General features: G+C 36.8%; 1 protein-coding gene and 1 pseudogene across 1 annotated transcript in view; one reads left to right on the top strand and one right to left on the bottom strand.

Annotated features, from left to right (window-relative positions):
• Positions 1-17,760, bottom strand: part of RAD18 (RAD18 E3 ubiquitin protein ligase) — a 99,919-nt gene extending 82,159 nt beyond the window's left edge. Inside the window, exons 1-4 of the mRNA XM_039886608.1 lie at positions 17,578-17,760; positions 12,009-12,090; positions 4,928-4,989; positions 3,633-3,703 (exon numbers count right to left, since the gene is read on the bottom strand). Coding sequence (XP_039742542.1) covers positions 3,633-3,703; positions 4,928-4,989; positions 12,009-12,090; positions 17,578-17,628 — 266 coding nt within the window. The 5' untranslated portion in view covers positions 17,629-17,760. The remainder of the gene's footprint in view (positions 1-3,632; positions 3,704-4,927; positions 4,990-12,008; positions 12,091-17,577) is intronic.
• On the top strand, positions 1,262-1,380 carry LOC120622270 (uncharacterized; annotated as a pseudogene).
• Positions 17,761-20,545: the final 2,785 nt, after the last annotated feature.

Here is a 20,545-nt window from a genome sequence, read left to right on the forward strand (position 1 = left end):
AATCAAAGACTAGTAAAAATAAATATAAACATAATTTCAAAAATCGAGGACTAGTAAAAATAAATATAAACATAATTTGAAAAATCTCACTGATATATACTAATCAGAAAGGCTAAAATTAGACGCTGAATACCAACAGGATTTACTGATGAAATGACAGATTAAGTATTAGAGGAGTCAAGGACGACTCCAAGGTTTTTGGCCTGGGCAACTGAAAGGATAGAGCTGCTATTTACTGAAATGAGTAAAACTCGGAGCAGCAGATTTTGAGGGGGTTTGGGGGCAGCATAGGGAATGAGGAGTTTAGTTTTGGCCATGTTAAGCAAGAGCTGCTTTTAAGAGGTCCAAGTAAAGATGTGAGATAAGCAGGTGGATATACGAGGTTGAGGTTTTAAGAAGAGATCTAGCTGAAGATATAAATTTGAAAGCCATGCATGTACAAGTGGTATTTAAAACCAAGAGACTGTTTACGGCAATTCATGTACATTAAAAATCAGCTGTGTAAAAATATTAATTCCCAAACTGATACTTAGAGGTAAACTGAATTGGTAATTTTCCCTGTAATTCCCATGACTCCTATGAATTTATATTAAACTGAGTTGGTATTACAATGCCTAACAGTACCCATTACAAACACTCATATTTTTTTTGGATAAACTATAGATTTTCAAAATATTGTGACTCAATAAAGTATAGGAAAATCTTGCCCACTTGTTAACTTTACAATAACCTTACCTCTTCAGAATGCAACTAAGAAGCAAGAGTCAAACAGGTCTCCGAATAGACAGGGGCAGTCCTACAATCCATGCAATCAAGTCCATGGACTTCAGTAATTAGTAAAACTCCCTACAAATGCTTGCGCTGTTCTGAAACATGCAAACAGCAATCTTGGACCATTTGGTTGAACAGGCAGGGGCCCACCAAAGCACAAATTCTTATTAGCTCCATAGGGCATCAACATATAACAGGGCAGCATAATATAAATATAGGTAAAATATTTAGATAATAATATAATATAAGAGGGATCCTTTTTTTAGGTTCCTTTGGTTCCAGGTACTATGCTGGGTTATCTTTTAGTACAACTCTTCGTTTCTAATCCTTAACAATCCCTTTAAATATCAACAATATCACTCCCATTTTTCAGATGTGGAACACAAGCCACAGAGGTTTAATATCTTGACTACACTCACATCAGAACCCAATTCTGCCTGAATCTGAAGCCAGTATTCTTTAAACTATACCATAAGAAAAGGTGAAATTAGTCTACAGCCATGCTACCCTGAACAAGCCTGATCCTGTCTGATCTCGGAAGCTAAGCAGGGTTGGGCCTGGTTAGTACTTGGATAGGAGACCACCTAGGAAGACTAGGTGCTGTAGGCAAAAAATAAAAAATAAAAAATAAGGGGTTGTGTAAGCTGACAAGGTCCTTGAAATCTGTGAGGTCAACCAAGGGTTGCCTCGTCTAAAAAAAAAAGGTGAAATTATAATCTATGTACTCTTGTGAAATACTAAGAGAATTATCTATTATAATTATCATCTAAAATGTTTAAATTCTTAAACACGGAGTAAGTACATGGAGAAAAATTCATACCTCCATGGTAAATAAACAAAGCAGTAAAGGATGCTCCATACTCTCAATTCATAAAAATAATGATATAGATGTAGACTAGCTGCTACGCAAAAATTTAGAAACAATATTTTCTTACTTAAGTCAAGAATGATGTTCCACTAAGACAAACATACTCATTAAATTCTGTTTAATGCAAGTTTCTTAAGAACATTATTTTAAATAAAACTGAGTCCATTTTTTAAATAAAAAATAAAAATATTTATTTTTCAAATAAAAGGCAAAGTTAGAAGAAAATGTAAGATCTACCTGTCAGCCTATGTCTGAAAACCTCTAGATTTTCAATATCCTTTTGTTATTCCATTTAGAATATTAATTTTTTTAACCATGTCATAAAATGGCAATGGAAAGACAGGGAGAAACGAAATCAATAAACTATACAAACATCTTACATTTTGTCATAAAATTAAACCTCCACCCTCATCAATCTTAAACTAGATTTTAAGTGAGCAATGAAACTGATTAGCTTGAATTTCATTCCTAATTTTGCAAATGAGAAACGACAGTAGTTTAGATATGACAAACGTTCAAGAAATGTTCACCATAAGGCAATTTCGTGAAGAACAGCAATTCTAAGAAGGCAAACACAAGGAGAAGCAAATGATAAAATCCACCCCACCACACTCACTATAATGAATAATTAAATAGCCTATTCCTTTTGAGAGGAAGGGGGAAGAGTTCAATCTCTCCAAGGCCTCCCCTTAAGTTACCAAAAGATCTGTGAACCCAAAGATACTGATCACTTCCCTTTAACAAACAGATGTTCTTTTGTAACGCTCCTTTTTTCCTAGCAGGGAGGCTGTTATGCTTTCAGTTATAGCTGAAGAAAAAAATAAGCCTTGACATATAATTTTACTCTCAGAGAAAATCAAACAGCCAAAAAATTCCTTTCTAAAGACATGGCTCTATCTTTTCTCATAGACTTCAAGATTTAACTAGTGACAAACTTTAAAATAAAAAAAAAGCAATAACTTTGAGAATCAGAGAATCTGTTTCTTAGTCTAGGAAAACATACCACCTTTTTATGACTTTGCTTAGGGAAATAACTAACCGGCCAGTTGCTAGAATGTCGTATTAGGTAAGTTCAGAGTACTAAATCTGATGATTTTTAGAATGCAAACCAATGAATAATGTGCAATTCCACTGGAAGAAATCTCTTTACATTTTTAGAAGCAATGCAATGTACCTCCAAGAATGCCCCAACAAGCCTGGAAGTCAAACACTTAAGTAGGTAGGCATCTAACTATTAACTTAATACAGCATATTCCTAATAAAAATTCTTGCTTGACTTGCATGATTAAAACTGAAAATAATTCAAGATACTGTTTGGCAAAACATGCCTTTTTATATTCGTTTAGGTGACCAAATTCATTTTCATCATCATGCATTTGACACTTAAGAAGTAAAACTACATTTCTGAGCTTTATAAAGTGCCAATCACATATTTCACATGGCATATCATTTTATGCATGCTGAGTAAGTCAGAATAAGAATTAATGGATTAATATGTAACACACAATATGTAACAAGCAATTATGGACATGTGTATACACATATGTACACACACGTTACCCAGCCTTGTCTACTGAGAGGGCCTAGAAGCAATGACACCTTAGTGACAATGAGCATAGTCAGCTCCAGATCCTGATTTCTAAATACCATTCTCCAATAAAAGGAACCAGGGCTCCTTGGGAAAATAGCTGACTGTAGGGCTGCGACAGGAAAAATAACAAACGAAGCTGAGAGTATTTCTGTAGTACCCAAAAGTAAGTAAGTACTCAAATTTGCATTTTAACTCTTCTTTTTCATAACAGAATTTCTGTTAAGGAAGAAAATCCTATTACCATTAGACTGTCAATATGTGATTAATGACTACTGTCACTTCCTTGCTTTACCCTAAATATGCAACCCTGCAGTCCCTAATCCCCAAAAGGGCACAGAGCAAAGAAGGGACACATATAAAAGGTAAAAGTAGTTAGGGGTTAGTCACAATATTAAATCATACCGTGCAAAATTCAAGCTTTTTACCAGATCATCTAATACACGGTTATTTTTCAGGTCCGGTTCTGTGACTGTCTAGAAAAGAAAAACAACAGATGGGAAAGGTTAGAAACAATAATTTACTTGTCATAACCTTGTTTTTGAAAATATATGACCATCCTCCTGAGACTCCCCATCCCACTAAATCTTCCAGGAAAGCCTTAAAATAAAGTTAATTTATCTCATACTAATATGGAATTTAAAAATAGTGAATCAGTATCAGCTGACTAGAAGTCTGATAAAAGCTCTCCAAAGCATCTGGTAAAATCATATATACTCTGTACTAAGATCAAGCCTAATGTAAGAAAGAATCCTTCAAAAGCCAGCACTCTGCTTTCCTAAAACTTTCTCCTGAAAAACAAAACAGAGACACTCTTTCAACATTGGAATATAACACTGGAAAAGACATTAGGTTTTCAAAGACAGCTGAAAAACAAGACTGGTTTTAAGGAATGCAAGAGAAAAATGATAAATCCAGTAGTTATTTAAGAGTTTATCTCCATGATGATACCATCTTGACAAAGTGTGCTTAAGTTGTAAAGAGCTTAGATTCAAGAAAGAAACTATCATTTTCTTACGTAGGGTTTTTACATACTAGGACAGAGAAGTTCAATGACATCCTGATACTATGTACCTACCAGAGGCATCAAAGTGGAACCCAAGCCCTTTAACTAGTCTGAGTGTCCTTTTGCTAGGCCTTACTGTCTCCTTTTTGTCTTTTACACCTACTTATGTTTACTTTCCCTTTTAATCTACATTTTCATCTATTTCCACTACTTGAAAAGCTTCATAACAACAAATTCCTAGTGTCGTCTCTGAAAGTCTGTTCTGAAAAAGAGGTAAGAGACCAGTTAGGCAAGGTTCGGTCCAATGGCCATGAACCTCTGCCTTCTGCACAAATACTTAGTCATTTGCAAATGAATAATCCTACCATCAGATTTTCTATCCAACCTGAAAAATTATAAAAAATGATGAGCCACAAAAACATGGGTCATAAGATTTTAAGAGTGCTACATCCTGATCTTAACATTAGTTTTTACCTTATAAAATACATTTAGATTATCAGAAATCTCCATGAAATATTGAACAAAGCCCAATTCTCCACATATGTATTTTAGAGTTCCTTTCTGAAAATGTTTTTTTATATAGCTTAATTCAATAATTACATATCTTCCCTTGGGCTTTTGTGTACACATGAAGCAGAAATATTTGCACCAATAAATAAGTTTTTTAAAACCAAAAAAGGAAAGAAAAACTCACCACACAACAAGTTGGACACTGTGTTTTATAGGACAAAAATTTTCTTATACAGAGAGAACAGTCTGCAAAAATATAAATGCAACATAATAAATTAGTTAAGCTATATTAATAATGCAGGAATCTGACTTCTAACAAAATCTGACTTAAGCCATTGAATATTTCTATCATCTAATGTATATCATTATAATCTTGAAGTTCTAGTATCTCTACTCTACCTATGCATATTTGCAAATGTAGTTAAATAGCATTTTTAGGAGAAATATCAAATAATAATAATCATGAGTCCCTAGGATGTCACAACTCCATAAGCAATGTATACCACTCTTTATATCCTCCATCTGTAAAAAGTAAGAAATACACACATGTAAGATCTGGGATAGATACTGTATAAACATGTCAGATACTTCTACTGACTAAATTCTAAAAATATAAATTTTGAAATAAGATATATACACATGTTAAAAAATAATATACACTCTGGTTATCGAATTAGAAATTTCTACATCCTAACTCTGTAATGATGCCCATCATTTCACAGTATTTTTTGGGTCAAGCACTAAGAAAAGAACAATATACAGTGGAAGGTTCTTGACCTCAAGAAGCAATTACAGCATAATAAGTCCTAACGATTTACACAGGAAATCGACTTTAACTAAATTCTTCAAACCCAAGGCAGTGTAAAATGACCTATCAAAGGAAAAAATAGATGTGACTAATAGAATGGTACCTTACTGGTAGATAATTTGCTATTAACCCAAATTCAGCTTAGTGAAAGAGCCTCATTTAAAAATGGATTCAGTTTAGTTAAGGAGGAGGAACAGTATGATTTCAAGTAAAGATATCCAGTAAATGAACAAGTTGTGCCAGCTTCAGTAAGAGCACACAGGAGGGAAAATGAAAGAACAAGTTATAAAATACACAAAACAGGAAAAGTTAACTTCTTTGGGAAACAAAGATGAATAAAAGGAAATTTCTGGTTTCCATTTTGGCTTGTAAGGAGCTTAGATATAATCTAACAACATGAAAAAAGCTGAAAAGACAGAAAAATCAACAACTTTTCTTAGATCTCTCAGAGAAGTGAGGTCACAGGGCAAACTGCTGGCCGTAAAAGGAGAGACAGACAAGCTAGATACAGAGAATCAACACTTATCAGAATAGAAACCCATTAACAGAAACTTCCATGGAAACCAGAGAAGAAACTGCTAGAACCAGAGCTGGGGTAGGAAAACCTGGACTGTAGTTGACAAATTGCTAGAGGCTCATTGTAGACTAGTCTGAGATAAAATCTCCATTGCTGACCTAGACATTGGGGCAAGAGGGAGGGGGGACACACACTTAGGTAAGTTTTAACTCTAAGAGTTCTACTATGTTCTTAAAGTGACTATCAGAGAAAAATCCCCCAGTCCTTGCAGCCAGGGAGCGGCAGGGAAGGTGGACGGTAATTATTTTGAAATACACCCTCGAGAGAAAAAATATTGCCAGAGCCTATATCCTATTGGGGTTTTATCAGAGCCCAGCTAACCTGGGGGAAAGGGAATAATCAACTTCAGCTACCTATAGGCATCCTGTCCACTTAAGGTAGAAGGGTGGAGTAGGCAGGGACTGAGAAGCACTTGTGAAATGCACAGTTCAAGGTTACAGGCTAACTAAAAGGCTGAGACCTAATCATAGGACTATAGAACACTTTTCCTCCCACACCTCACCACATTACTAAAGGACTATTTACCTAGTATATCATATCCTGCAATTAGGAAAAAATGTAAGGCATACCAAAAGGCAAAATACACAGTTTGAAGAAACTGCAAGCAAGCATCAGAATCAGAATCGAACATGGCAGGGATGTTGGAATTATCGGACTCAGAATTTAAAACCACCATGATTAATATGCTAAGGGCTCTAATGGACAAAGTAGATAACAATGCAAGAACAGACAGGTAACATAAGCAGAAAAATGTAAATCTTAAGAAAGACTCAAAAAAGAGCTAGAGATTAAAAATGCTGTACCAGAAATAAAGATCGCCTTTGATGGGCTCATTAGTACACTGGACGCAGCTGAGAAAAAAATCTCTGCGTTTGAGGATATCTGTACAGAAACTTCTAAACTGAAAAGTAAAAATAAAGAAAAAAGACAAAAAAAAAAAAAAAAAAGAAGAGTATCCAAAAACTGTGAGACAACTACAAAAGGTATAACATATGTACAATGGCAATATCAAAAGAAGAAACAAAAAACTATTTAAAGCAATAATGACAGAATTTCCCCCAAATTAATGTCAGGCACCAAACCACAGATCAAGGAGACCCAGAGAACACAAAGCAGAATAAATTCAAAAAATTCCTATGGCTTGGTATATCGTATTTAAACTACGGAAAACCAAAGATAAGGAAAAATTTTTTGAAAGAAACCTGTGGGAAAAAAACACCTTAGCTACAGAGAAGCAAAGATAAGAATTAAATCTAACTTGTCAGAAACCATGCAAGCAAGAAAAGAATGAAGTGAAATATTTAGTGTTGAGAGGAAAAAAACACCAGCCTAGAATTCCGTATCTTGAGAAAGTATCTTGCAAAAGTAAAAGAGAAATAAAGACTTTCTCAGACAAACAAAAATTTGAAGGTGTTTGCTTCCAGTGGACCTGCTTTGCAAGAATGTTAAGAAGTTCTTCAGAGAGAAGGAAAATGATATAGATCAGAAACTTGAGCTAGATAAAGAGGATAGCAATGCAGAAGGAATAAGTGAAGGTAAAATAAAACCTTTTATTTTCCTTATTTTTAGTTGAACAGGTAGGTAACTGTTCAAAAATAATTATAGCAACAAAGTATTTATGCTTATGTACATGTATATGCTTATGTATGAGAAATGAATGACGACAATGATTCAAAGGACTGGAAAGAGAAATTAGGTAGGTGTCTTAGTCAACTCAGGCTGCCATAACAAAATACTAAAGACTAATTATTTAAATAACAGAATTTTATTTTCTCACAGTTATGGAGGATAGAAGTCCAAGATCAAGGTGCCACTATAGTCAATTTCTGATGGGAATTATTTTTCTGGCTTATAGATGGCTGCCTACTCACTGTATCCTCACATGGCAGGGGAAAAGAGAACAAGCTCTCTGGTTTCTTCTTATAAGGGCACTAATCTCACCATGAGGACCCCACTCTCATGATCTTATCTAAACCGAATTATCTCCCAAAGGCCCCATCTCCAAATAGCATCACTTTGGGGATTAGGGCTTCAACACATGAATCTAGGAGGGGACAGAATTCAGACCATAGCATTCCACCACTTGCCCTCAAAATTCCATGTCTTTCTCACATGCAAAATACATTCATCCCATCTCACCAGTCCCAAAAGTCTTAACTCATTCCAGCACCAACTCTAACATCTAAAGTTTAAAGTCTCACCTATAGCACCTAAATCAGATATGGATGAGATGTGGAGTATGATTCATTCTGAGGCAAAATTCCTCTCCAGACTCATGCTCTTGACTATTGTGATTCACTTCACACTATAAGAAGGCTCCTGTGCAATAGTGTAACTCAAGAATTCCTAAACCTGGCTGTTCATCTGGGTCACCTGGGGACATTATCATTGATTTTAATTTAGTTTCCTAGGCCCTAACCGCAGTCATACTGATTCACTGGATTTTGGTCGGTAAATCGCATCCATGTGATTCTGACTGAACAACAATTATTATCTTTTAAAAATTACTATGATTTTGCTATTAGGTTGAACCACATGAAAGTTATTTTGGGGAAGTCAAAAGAGGACAAATATTGGCAATTTCTTATGGTTTAACATAACACTGTGTACTCGCTGTGTGCTCTGTTTTAAGCACATTACATGTATTCACTCTTTTGATCTTTACCACTGATCGGCACCACTGAGATTAGTACTAATATTAGTCCTATTTTACAAGGAAGAAAATGCAGCACAAGGTTTGGCCAGCTTGCCCAAGATCACAGAGCTAATAGGTAGCAAAGGCATGTACCAGGGCCCATATTTATAATTTTCTTACAAAATGTATTTATTATATAGAGCGACATAAGTAATATTTAACTAATAGGATCACAGTATAATGAGGCTACTGTTTTTTCTTCTGCATAATTGCGTTTGTGTTTTATTTTGAAATATGGAGAACCAGATGCTAGTCCAAAGTAGATTGGTCCACAAGTCTAGTATGTACTGAACTGAAGACCAACATAATTTATTCTCTAGTGAGCAACCATGACATTCCACCAGAGATAAAGCAGTTGAAGGGCTTTGATCCCCTGTGTTCCTAGGTGGCTTTACTTAAATCGCCTGCAAAGTTTGTTTTTCCACCCTGAGCAGTGTGGACAGGGTAGGGGATAGAATAAAACAATAACAAAGGATAGCCTCACAGAAACATCCAAGCCTTGGGAGAGGAGGCATTTCTAATCTCAAACAGGATACCGCCACCTGCTGGCTTTCAAATATCAAAATAGCCTAACAACCTAACAGTAAAATCAAATCTCTAAAACTTAAACCACTCTATTTTACACGATCTTAAGGATTTTATCAGAAAACGATTGAGGCGTTCAGTTAAAACCAGAAAATCCAGTTCTGAGTTTGAAAGGAATAGGACAGGACGGTCCTGGGTAGCTGAGAAGGCTGTCCTCTGCCTCCACTTTTAGTGTTAAGTGATTGGTTAGCTTGTAACACAATATCCCTCAACTAACAATCAGCATTCCAGAATTTCCATATGTGCAGTTCTGCTTAATTATATGTCTCTGCTGTATGTATAGCTATCTCTCTTCCCTGTCTTGTTTCACAGTGCTGCCTCAAGAGAATATAAAAGAAGAAAAACACATTATTTGCCCAAAAGAATCTTATATTGCCTCTTAATTTAGCAAAGGTCAGTAAATGGAACATTTCATATTTCATTTTAAAAAAATGAAATTAAGTTGCTTTTTATTCCGACACAAGCCTCAAACCAATTTTGTGAGTCGAAATCCACAAAAGGAAAAGAAAAATAATTGCTGGTCCCTCTTTAAAACAGGGGTAATTTAACAGTATCTACATGCCAATGATTTCATTTAGGAGGAAATATTCTGAGCATGGCTTCCATTACCAAGTCAGAAAAACTGCAAGTGCAAAGAAAATTAGCACTTGAGAATAACAGTCTATTGGTGAGAATATTTCTCACTTAATGGTGTTTTATGGACTGGAGTAAGTCCATTCCCTCTCCCCCCCAAAAGTAGTCTTTAATAGCATAAATTTGGACCAGTTTAATTGACCTTTGTCTGCCAATGCACTCCACTCAAATCTTAATAACAGAACTGCAAATGTAGTGTTCACTACCTATATCCAAAAACTAAAAAGTGCAAAAAAGAATAAAGTGATTTAAAATGATAAATCCTGAAAGGTTTAAGGAGCAGCAACAATTGGCTAGGATTCTGGAGTCACCAATTCTGGTAAATCTGGATGACAGCAGAACATGATAGTATAACTAGCTTCTACTAAGCTCTGGGAGGCTTTTGTGTCATTAAAACACTACTACAAGACCGAAAGCAATGTTTTGTCTTGAGCAAACCTGTGACAACTGGTTTTAAGGAGAAAAGGCCTACCAAATCATGAGAAGTACGACATGAAAAATAAGTGCTCATAAAATAAATTAACATTATTGAAAGTACCCTCCACCAATTTCCTCTTAAAGAATGACATCAGTGACAAAGAAAGAAAAAGGAATAAAAGGCTAATTTTTCAGCTAAGTAGAGTTCATTGAATTCATAAAATATAAAGTCTTTCTTCCCTCAAATGACATAATTGAATCTATAGATGGGACTTCCATCTCTGTCCATGAGAAAGTAACAGGGTCCGAAATTACCCTCCGTCCATAAACAACTAAAACACTGGGAGAACCTATGAAACAGCTATTTTCAAACTTTGGACAATGGCAGAAATGATAGGAGTTCTATTAGAGCCCAAACTTTTTGCCTGCAGGTAATTTCTTGACCACAGTGCAAGGAGGAGAGCCAAAAAGCCCATCGGTCTGTTTAAAGATCTGAAATCAAACACCTTACTATGTTCCTAAAATAGATATATTTTATTATGTGTAAATTATACCCAAATAAAGATGTTTTTAACACATATTTAGAAACAATCCCTAAAACTTACCTTGGTTATTAATATGAATCTGGCCTAGATAAGAAACTAAAATTTATTAAGATCCTATGACATACCAGACACTGGGCTCTGCACATTTAATTCTCACAACCATCTTCTAAGGTAGAAATTACTCACCAGGTGAAGAAATGTTGGACATTTGGAAACTCATCTACCTAGTAAGTGGGGAGTTAAGAGTCAAGCCTAAGCATATCTCTAATGCCTATGTTGCTACCACCGCCATCCTCGTATTATGTCTTCTCTATAGAAACTTTTCACCAAAGCTACCTACTATCCACAAAAACCATTTTTAAGCCTAATTTGCTGGGTTTTCTTTTTTTAAAAAATAGAGGACAGAAAGATCATGAACCAAGATAATCCATAATCTGCATAGCCAGTTTCTGAACAATGACAGGCTCACCCCTATGTGTTAAATACCTCAAGTACAAAAAATACTTACATATAGACTCAAATAGAGAAGTACAAGCCAATTTCAACATGAGTCTTTCCAGAATTACACAAAAAGTTCAGTGATAAAACTGTCTGTAATACTCTTCAGTGGTAGAATTCTCCCACTGGGATTTTTAAACTTTGAAACCCTATATAAAGAACTACTTGGTTGAACCACTTACCTGCTATACAGCTAAAAACAAAAATTCTGAAATTTAACATCTAAAAGTGCTTGGCAAATAAAGAACCATATACTGTAACCAAAACATTTATTGCTATAAATGCTATAAAAGGCATAAAAATATCTAAGAGAAGTGGTCGAACATATAGGAGGCCTTGTAAAAACTTCAATATTCAAGAGAAAGATAGTGGAAAAGACCTGAAAACTTCAAGATAGAGTAGTTAAAGGTGAGAAATAAATATGTGTACTTATCTTTGATGTTAAATGAACACTATCTTTTATAAAAATCACATTTTTACTAATTCACAGAAACAGTACATACTTACAGTTATGTGAACACTGAGGAATCATCATTGCAATGTTGAAATATTCAAAGCAAATTCCACACCGCAACAAATCATCTACTGTCTGAAATGAAAATACACATATATTCGTATCAGAAAGACATCAAGATTGGAATGTCTGTCACAGAACTCTTTCTCCATCCCTTAAAAAATAATTTAATAATACTTTTTGTCAAACATACAAACTCAATAGCAAACTCCACATAAACTGCAGGGGATCTTGACAAACAGAGAACCCTCCACTCCCCTATGACTCTTACACATTCAAATCTCCAGTTTCCCAAAATGTATTAGACAGATAAAAATGACACTGAACAGATTCCTATGCAATACTGTCAACCCTTTACAAAAGGACGACTGTATTCCTGCTCCATTTCCCACGTGTTTTTAGCTCTTACTACAAGCCACCCTCTCTACAGACCCTTTTCCCTGGCCTACAGTCACTGTTGGGTGAAAGGTACCAGTAGCCAGCCAGTCACCACACAAGAACAAATCAGAAGACATTAAAGCCAAACATTAGAAGTTATCTAGTTAAAACTTGTTTCACACGTAAGGAAACTTGTATCCAGAGCTGGCACACATATAGGGCATGAGTCAGTCCAGGACTAAACTTCCTATCTCCCTACTGGCAGTCAGCCCAGTGCTTTCTACCTGGTGAAGCCAAAGGAGGAAGCCCTGGAAAGAGCGGGAACCAGTGACAGCAGAGGGAGATGAAAAAGTGGACAATCTAGAAAGTGAGATAGATGTGTGTCAAGAAATGCAAACTAAACAGTAAAGGATCTATTCTTGCAACCCAAAATCTTTTAACTCATTTAAAATAAAATGTTATTCCATTTAATAGAATGCTGAGCAGGTATATAAGGAAAAAAAAAGAAGGAGCTCTCTTATGCACTGACATGGAAAGATTTCCAAGATAAGTGAAAAAAAAAACAGTACATATGGTATGCTAACTTTAGTTTAAAAGAGAGGGGAGAATAACAATGTATTCTATGTTTAAAATACAAATAAAAGATAAATGTCACTAATAGTCCATATGATGAATATTATGTAGCCATTAAAACATACTTTCAAAGAATAATTAACACCATAGGAAAATAATACATAATAAAAGAACTATGTAGTTTAATCTCTATAACTATCTTATGAAGTCTATAGCATCTGTGTGTATCCCAGTTTACAGGTAAAGACTAAAGAGCTTAAAAGGAGTTGGGTCAAACTCAAGAAGGTGACTCCAAAGTGATCCCAAACTTTAAATGCATATATACATTGTGGGTTTGTGTATGCATGAGCACACACAAGAAAAACTGAAGAAAAATAAGAGAAAACATTAAACAGTGTTTATCTCTAGATGGTATGATAGGTAACTTTCATTTACTCCTTTTTCTTACTCTGAATTTTAATTTTTTTCTACTACATACAAATACATTTATAACCTATCAAAAAGAGAAATTTTTGTTATGGCTAAACCAGGGAAATAAACATTAAAATGCCAACATCTTTCATTATTTTGGATGGTAAGCTCCCATTGACACAAAAAGCTAGAAGACTGTTGAAAATCAGTTAAGAGCAGTGGCAGGACTGGAAGACAGAGCCCTGGCATCTACTGTACTTCTATTGTACATCTATAGTCTATTGTACTTTCTTGCATATAACCATCCTCTTCTGGAGGAACAGTGGTCCTGACAGATCTGCTGAGCAAGATATGTGGAAGGTGACATCACATCAGATGAACTATAACATACTTGTACAAATTTCCAGTTATGACATTTCAGGAGAGTAACATACACATCACATGTGCCTCAACCCAAATAGAGAGTGGTCAAGTGGATGCCCCAGGATTTCTTAGAGAAAGAAAGTGGAAAGGGAAAGTAGGGAATGAGTAAATAGACAAAAATTAGAGTAAAGGTGTTTAAGTTTTTTGAAAAATGGATTAAAACTATGGACTCTCTTTTCGGAAAAGCATATATACAGATAAAAATTTTATAAATAATCCAGATACCAAAGTCTTTCCATGGATTCTATGTTAGGAACCATGGATGTGGAATCATTTATATTCAACATAAAAAAAAAAAAAAAGAACTTCAAACAGAGCTAATTCTAGGAGCAGCTAATTCTTTGTTCCTGGAGGAGTTCAAGCAATAGCTAGATGAGAAACTGGCAGATACATTATAAATGAGATTAACATACTGGAGAGGGGCTGGCTTTCCAACTTTAAGATTTCATGATTCTTCAACATTGTTAAAATAGCCATACTACCCAAAGCAATCTATAGATTCAATACAATCCATTTTTCAGAGAGCTAGAACAAATAATCCTATAACTTATATGGAGCCATAAGAAAACCCGAACAGCCACGGCAATCTTGAGAAAGAAGAACAAAGTTGGAGGTATCACACTATCTGATATCAAACTATACTACAAAGCTACAGTAATCAAAACAGCATGGTACCGGCATAAAATCAGATATATTGATCAATGGAACAGAATAGAGAGCCCAGAAATAAATCCACACCTATATGCTCACTTAAAATATGACAAAAGAGGTAAGAATATACAATGGGGTAAAGACAGTCTCTTCAATAAATGGTGCTGGGAAAATTGGACAGATACATGCAAAAAAAAGAAGCTGGACCACCTTCTTATACCATATACAAGAATAGACTCAAAGTGGATTAAAGACTTAAATGTAAGACCCGAAACCATAAAACTTCTAGAAGAAAACATAGGCAGTAAACTCTCTGATATTACCAACAGGGATTTCTTTTCAGATATATCTCCTCGGGCAAGGGAAATGAAAGAAAAAATAAATAGGACTACATCAAACTAAAAAGTTTTTGTACAGCAAAGGAAACCACCAATAAAACAAAATGACAACCGACTGTTTGGGAGAAGATATTCGCTAATGATACATCTGATAAAGGGTTAATATCCAAAATACATAAAGAACTTATTAAACCCGACAACCAAAAAAAAAACAACCAACCAATTAAAAATGGGCAGAAGACCTGAACAGGTACTTCTCCAAAGAGGAAATACAGATGGCTAATAGACATATGAAAAGATACTCAAGGTCGCTAACCATCAGAGAAATGCAAATTAAAACCACAATGACATATCACTTCACACCTGTCAGAATGGCTATCATCAATAAATCAAAAAACTACAAGTGTTGGCGAGGATGCAGAGTAAATGTATGAGAATCCCTCATACATTGTTGGTGGGATTGCAAATTGGTACAGCCGCTATAGAAAGCAGTATGGAGGTTTCTCAAAAAATTAAAAATGGATATACCTTTTGACCCAGCAAATGCACTTTTGGGTATCTATCCAAAGAAAACCAAAACAATAATTCGTAAAGATCTATGCACTCCAATATTCATGGCAGCACAATTTACAACAGCCAAGATATGTAAGTAACTTAAATGCCCATCAACAGACAATTGGATAAAGAAATTATGGTTCATATAAGCAATGGAATATTACTCAGCCATTAAAAAAAATGAAATCCTACCATTTGCAATGACATGGATGGACCTAGAGGTTATTACGCTGAGTGAAATAAGTCAGAGAGAGTAAGATATATACCATATATAATTTCATTTATATGCAGTATCTAAGGAACAAAAAGAACTAATCAAAAACAGACTCACAAATATAGTGGACAATTTGGTGACGGACAGAGGGGAGGGAGGGTTAGTTTGCTGGGAAAATGGGGTGAAGGGTTAAAGAAGTACAAATTAGTAGTTGATAGTTGGTCACGGGGATGGGGAGCACAGCTAGGTGGAAGGCCAGGGGAGGGAGGGAGCAATTGGGGGAGATTGTTTTATGAACTATGTAGATGTCTAACCAATGTATTGTATACTTGAAACTAATTTAAATAAATAAATTTTAAAAAAAAAAAAAAGAAAGAAAAAGATTTCTTGGTTCTACTATGGGCTCAATCAACTCCCTCATTGAACAGTCCGGTGCCAAACCCTCAATTCACTGCTGTGGTGAAATATCAAAGCCAGAGAAGACATGGAACCTGCCTGTAGAGAACACTGTGGAAGTTGTGAGAATATATAAAATATGCTTAAATCTATAAACAGGTAGCTTTATAAGTTACAGAACTTCACCTCCTTTATCCAATTCAATCTTCACAACAAATAAAAAGGGGATTGAAAGAGTTAACATATGTGCTAATGATAAATTAATTTAATGTTTACTACCCTCCAGGTACTGTCAATAAATTAGCAAATAATTTTTGAGCACCCACTACCTGCCATACATTATTATACACAGTTAATATGCCAGACAGGATCCCTATCCACACACATTATAATTCATTTAACCAACCTATAAACTATTTTTGTCTCCAGTTTATAGCTGGGGAAATTAAGGCACAGAGAGGTAAAGTAACTGACTCAAAGTCAAACAGTTAAATAAGAGGTAGAGGCCAGACTTAACTCAGGACCATCAGAACTCAAATCTATGCTCTACTCCACTGCATCTTGGTGCCAAGACCACCACAACTTCAAATCCAGTTTTCCTAGATTCTTCCACAACATCAGCATTTCACCACGGGGCTATATCTCAAGTCCCCAAGAACTGTTCATAACACAGAAGATGACAGGAAGCCTCATATCTACTTTAACCTCTCCTAAGTCCCTTTACTGAATCCTCAGAGTCAGCCTTATGAGTCAGTGGCACAGATACAATAATCTTCAAGTTTACAAAATTGAGGAATAGAATGAGAAAAGTGATCTTGCCCACAAAACAAAAATGATCCCAGTGCAAGGAGAAAAACCAAGAAACTGATTCTTAGCTAGCACATTTGCTCTTGACCAAATATGGCAGGAATCCTGAAATCACCACTATGTAAATGGAAACTAGAATGACTTGCCAAAAACCAAGTAGCCACAAAATCAATGTTATTTAAGTGAAATAATTCAATGAAATGAAAGGCTAGTGCTGAGCCTGAGTCCTGATCTCTCTGTTTAAAAGAGAGACATGCACAACTGTTAGGAGTTAGGACACATTAGGAAGTTGTTAGGCAAACCAGCACTAGGCTTTTTGAGGGTAATTAGAAGAAATAAAAGAGAACGGAAAGGAGACTACCTGCTTCGCTAGGTGATTAGTTTTCTGATGCAGGTCCACCTAAAATCGTGTTCGATGTCAGTTTGAGAAATTCTCAACTAATGTAACGCAAGAGTTTACTAAATGCCTGGCTCCAGTACCACTCGTAGTAAGTCCTCAGAAAGGGCTGTCACTGTCGTTTTCACTGTTTAGAGTAACCGCTTTTCTCGAAGTCATTGTTACTGTTGTGACTGAACTGCAGAATACCCAGTTCCATAAGACAGCTAACCTCAGCTCACCATAAGGGACCCAGGCCTGTCCCCATCCCTTCTCAGGTAGGAAACTGAGACCCAGAACAACACGCAGATGGCAAATGACAGAGCAGGGCCGGGTACCACGGCCCAGCTCGCCGTTCGCGCCTCGTCCTTTCTCCTCTTCAAGGCGGAGCTGGCTTCCCGCTGACACCCCGGAGCCCCCAACCTCCCCAGATCACTCACCTTCATGACTGCCAGGGCCGGAGGCCACCGAGGCTCGACTAGGGAGTCCATGATCCCCCCCAAGGAGTATGGGGGGTCCACCACCCACTGGCCTCCCGCGCTCCAGTACCACTCGAAATTCCCCGCGCTACGGAGGGCTACGACAGCAGTCGGCGACGCCCGCGGCGCGAGCGGGGCTACAGGGAGTTGTAGTACGTGGGCGGAGCGCTGCCAAAGAGGCTCTTATTGCGCACGCGCCAGACGTCTGCTTTACCTTTCACCGCAGAAGTTAAAAAACCCACATCCGGTTTTTTTACCCGACCCTTAATAAATAAATGCCTGTTGAATATCAGGAAAAGATAGCCAGGACTCAAATGAAATCCGGACTCTGCCGAATCTTTCAAGGTGTAGACTAGTGCCTCCTCCTTCGGATCACCCTCCGTGATTACTGTAATTATCTGTCCCTGCTCTGAACAGGGTTTTTTATATCTATTATTTCATCTAACCCCATCACAATACTGAGAGGTAGGAATTATTATTGTCAGTTTACACAAAAGGAAGCTTTGGCTCAAAAAAGTGAATAGAGTTTCCTCGAGTCGCAGTTTCACTGACCAGAATATATAAATAGGATCTCTGGACTTTAAACGGGAGCTCCTTCTTTCATCAACTTAAAATTTTAAATTTAAGTTACTTCTTTTCTTGACCGCCTTAGCTTTGGGTAGCCTTCCAGATACGGTTTTTCCCTGCCAATGTTATTACATTAAATGCTTAGCTCCGTCAACTTGAATTTTTCTGTTTGCTTTACCATACATCTTGAGACTTCTCCATGTTAATACATATAGCTTTACTTCATTCTTTTTAATACCTATGAAGTCCATAATATAGATGTACCACAACTTATTTACTCCCGTACTGAGGAACATTTAGGTTGTTTCCAATTTTTTACTATTACAAAGAGTTGTAATGAATGCACTATCTATATAAATCTTGTCACATCAGGATATCCGGTGGATGATTTCCTATAAATGGAACTCTAGTAGTCAATTTGTGTGCTCTTTTAAAATAGTGATGGCTAGTATTATGTGAATTTCCTTTAAAAAGCTGTACTAATACACTTACACTTTCATCAAGACAGGATGAGTGCCCATTAACCAAATGCAAAGTGCTAACCAGCACACCACCGAGCCTGTCCACTCAGCTTATCCACTCATCCAGGGCCTCCATTGCATCAGGCCTCATGGGCAGCAAGTTTGCATAGCTTTGTTGCTCAGGGCAGACCCCTGCAGTTTGCCACTGCTGCCTGGCATAGTCCATGCATTCATTCATTCAACAAATTTTTTCTAAGTGTTTACCATTGGCCAGGCACTTAAACTAACGTGTGAAGTAGGCAGAGGTAGACTGTTATTGCCACTTTACAGAAGACACTGAGGCTCAAAAAAGTTAAGGCTTCACTCCTTTGGGCTCTTTTCCTAAGGAACCTCTGGCCCCTGAGCCAGAGCTGTACTCAATTGAATTTTCCCAAATACTCATAATACAGCACTGAGACAATGGACTTTAATATCCATTACAATAATATTGACATTTATTAGGCACATGTATGCAAAGCACTTTTGTAGGTGTTTTTATACATATTGACTTCTTTCAGACTCACTCTAACCAAATGAGAAAAAGGAAGTACCTAGGAAGCTTGCTTAGGGCACACTGCTGGTAAGTGAAAGAGGAAGTATTTGAACTTGGGCAGTCTGGCTTAAGAGTCTGTATTAACCACTACAGAATATCCCCATAAGGACCTCATCATGAGAATTATTTCCATATCATAGATGTGGAAACTGAGTTTCAGAGAAGCAAAGGAATTCATTCAAGATCACACAGCTTGTCAGTGGTAAAGTCCAGCCTTGAGTGTTGGTCTTTTAATCCCATACCAAAAGGGATCACCCACTGACACTTTATTAAGGAATAATTGAGCAGACAAAGCCACAGGGCAGAGGTCCGAGGATCCCAGAATGCTGGACCTAGTGGGGCTTCGAAAGGAAGGTGTGGAGTGGCAGGGAAGGGTGGAGGCTGCAATAGGTTTGTATCCGCCAATCAGAGAAGGGCATGCAAATGAACTCCGAGCTGAGTTAAAAGGAATTGCCTACCTGGATTTGGATGCAGGGAGAGTGGGTAGGCTTAGAGAGAAAAAGAATTGAGAGGAAGACCAGTTTCCCCATCTGAGTACACCATCTGAGTAATTGTTCCTTCATGGTACAAGTTGGTGATAAGGTTTAAGATGACAAATGGCTGGAAGGTGAGACAAGAGATAGGAGATGAGAAAAGAAGGAGAAAAAATGGGGAATGAAGGAGAGAGAGAGAACAGAGACAGAAATACACTCTTCCCATTCGACTATGAAGACATATTTGGAAGTAGGCATCACTTGTTGGTCCTGGGGTCCGAGTCTGAAGAGCCTCCAGGCAGCACTCATTGCTAGTGGTCTCTAAGTTCCTGCCACCAGTTGCTCAATGAGACTGAATGAATGGATCATCAGAATAAGCCCACATTTCGTGAATCTTTTCCTCTCAAGTTGAGCGATTCTTTTCCTGCTCTCTTCAACAGCACCCACTCAAACCCACCTCTGAGCCCAGGAAGCAAAGTCACAGAGTATATGCAGGTTTGAAGGCCCGCCTTGAGTCAGGACAAGGCATCTACCTGTCTTGCCTTTCCTGTGGTATTTATCCACCCCTGGGAGCCAATTTCCTTGAATAAGCTGCTGTTTCCATGGATATTCTCCTTCTGTTAGATCAATAAAAAGATTTGTTCTTCCTTATCTAAGGGTTAAGACAAAATGTTCCATACAAAAAAAGCAGGCTAGTACTCAGTGGAATCTTCAGTGGCACTTAGCACAAAGTGAGGACCTGGGATAGAGCCACGAGGTAAAATACAGGATTCCCAGGAAATTTGAATTTTGGATAAATAGCAATTTTTTAATATAGGTATAGCCCAAATATTGCA

Source organism: Pteropus medius, unplaced genomic scaffold (assembly GCF_902729225.1).
Source record: "Pteropus medius unplaced genomic scaffold, Ma_sr-lr_union100, whole genome shotgun sequence".
Taxonomy (NCBI): domain Eukaryota; kingdom Metazoa; phylum Chordata; class Mammalia; order Chiroptera; family Pteropodidae; genus Pteropus; species Pteropus medius.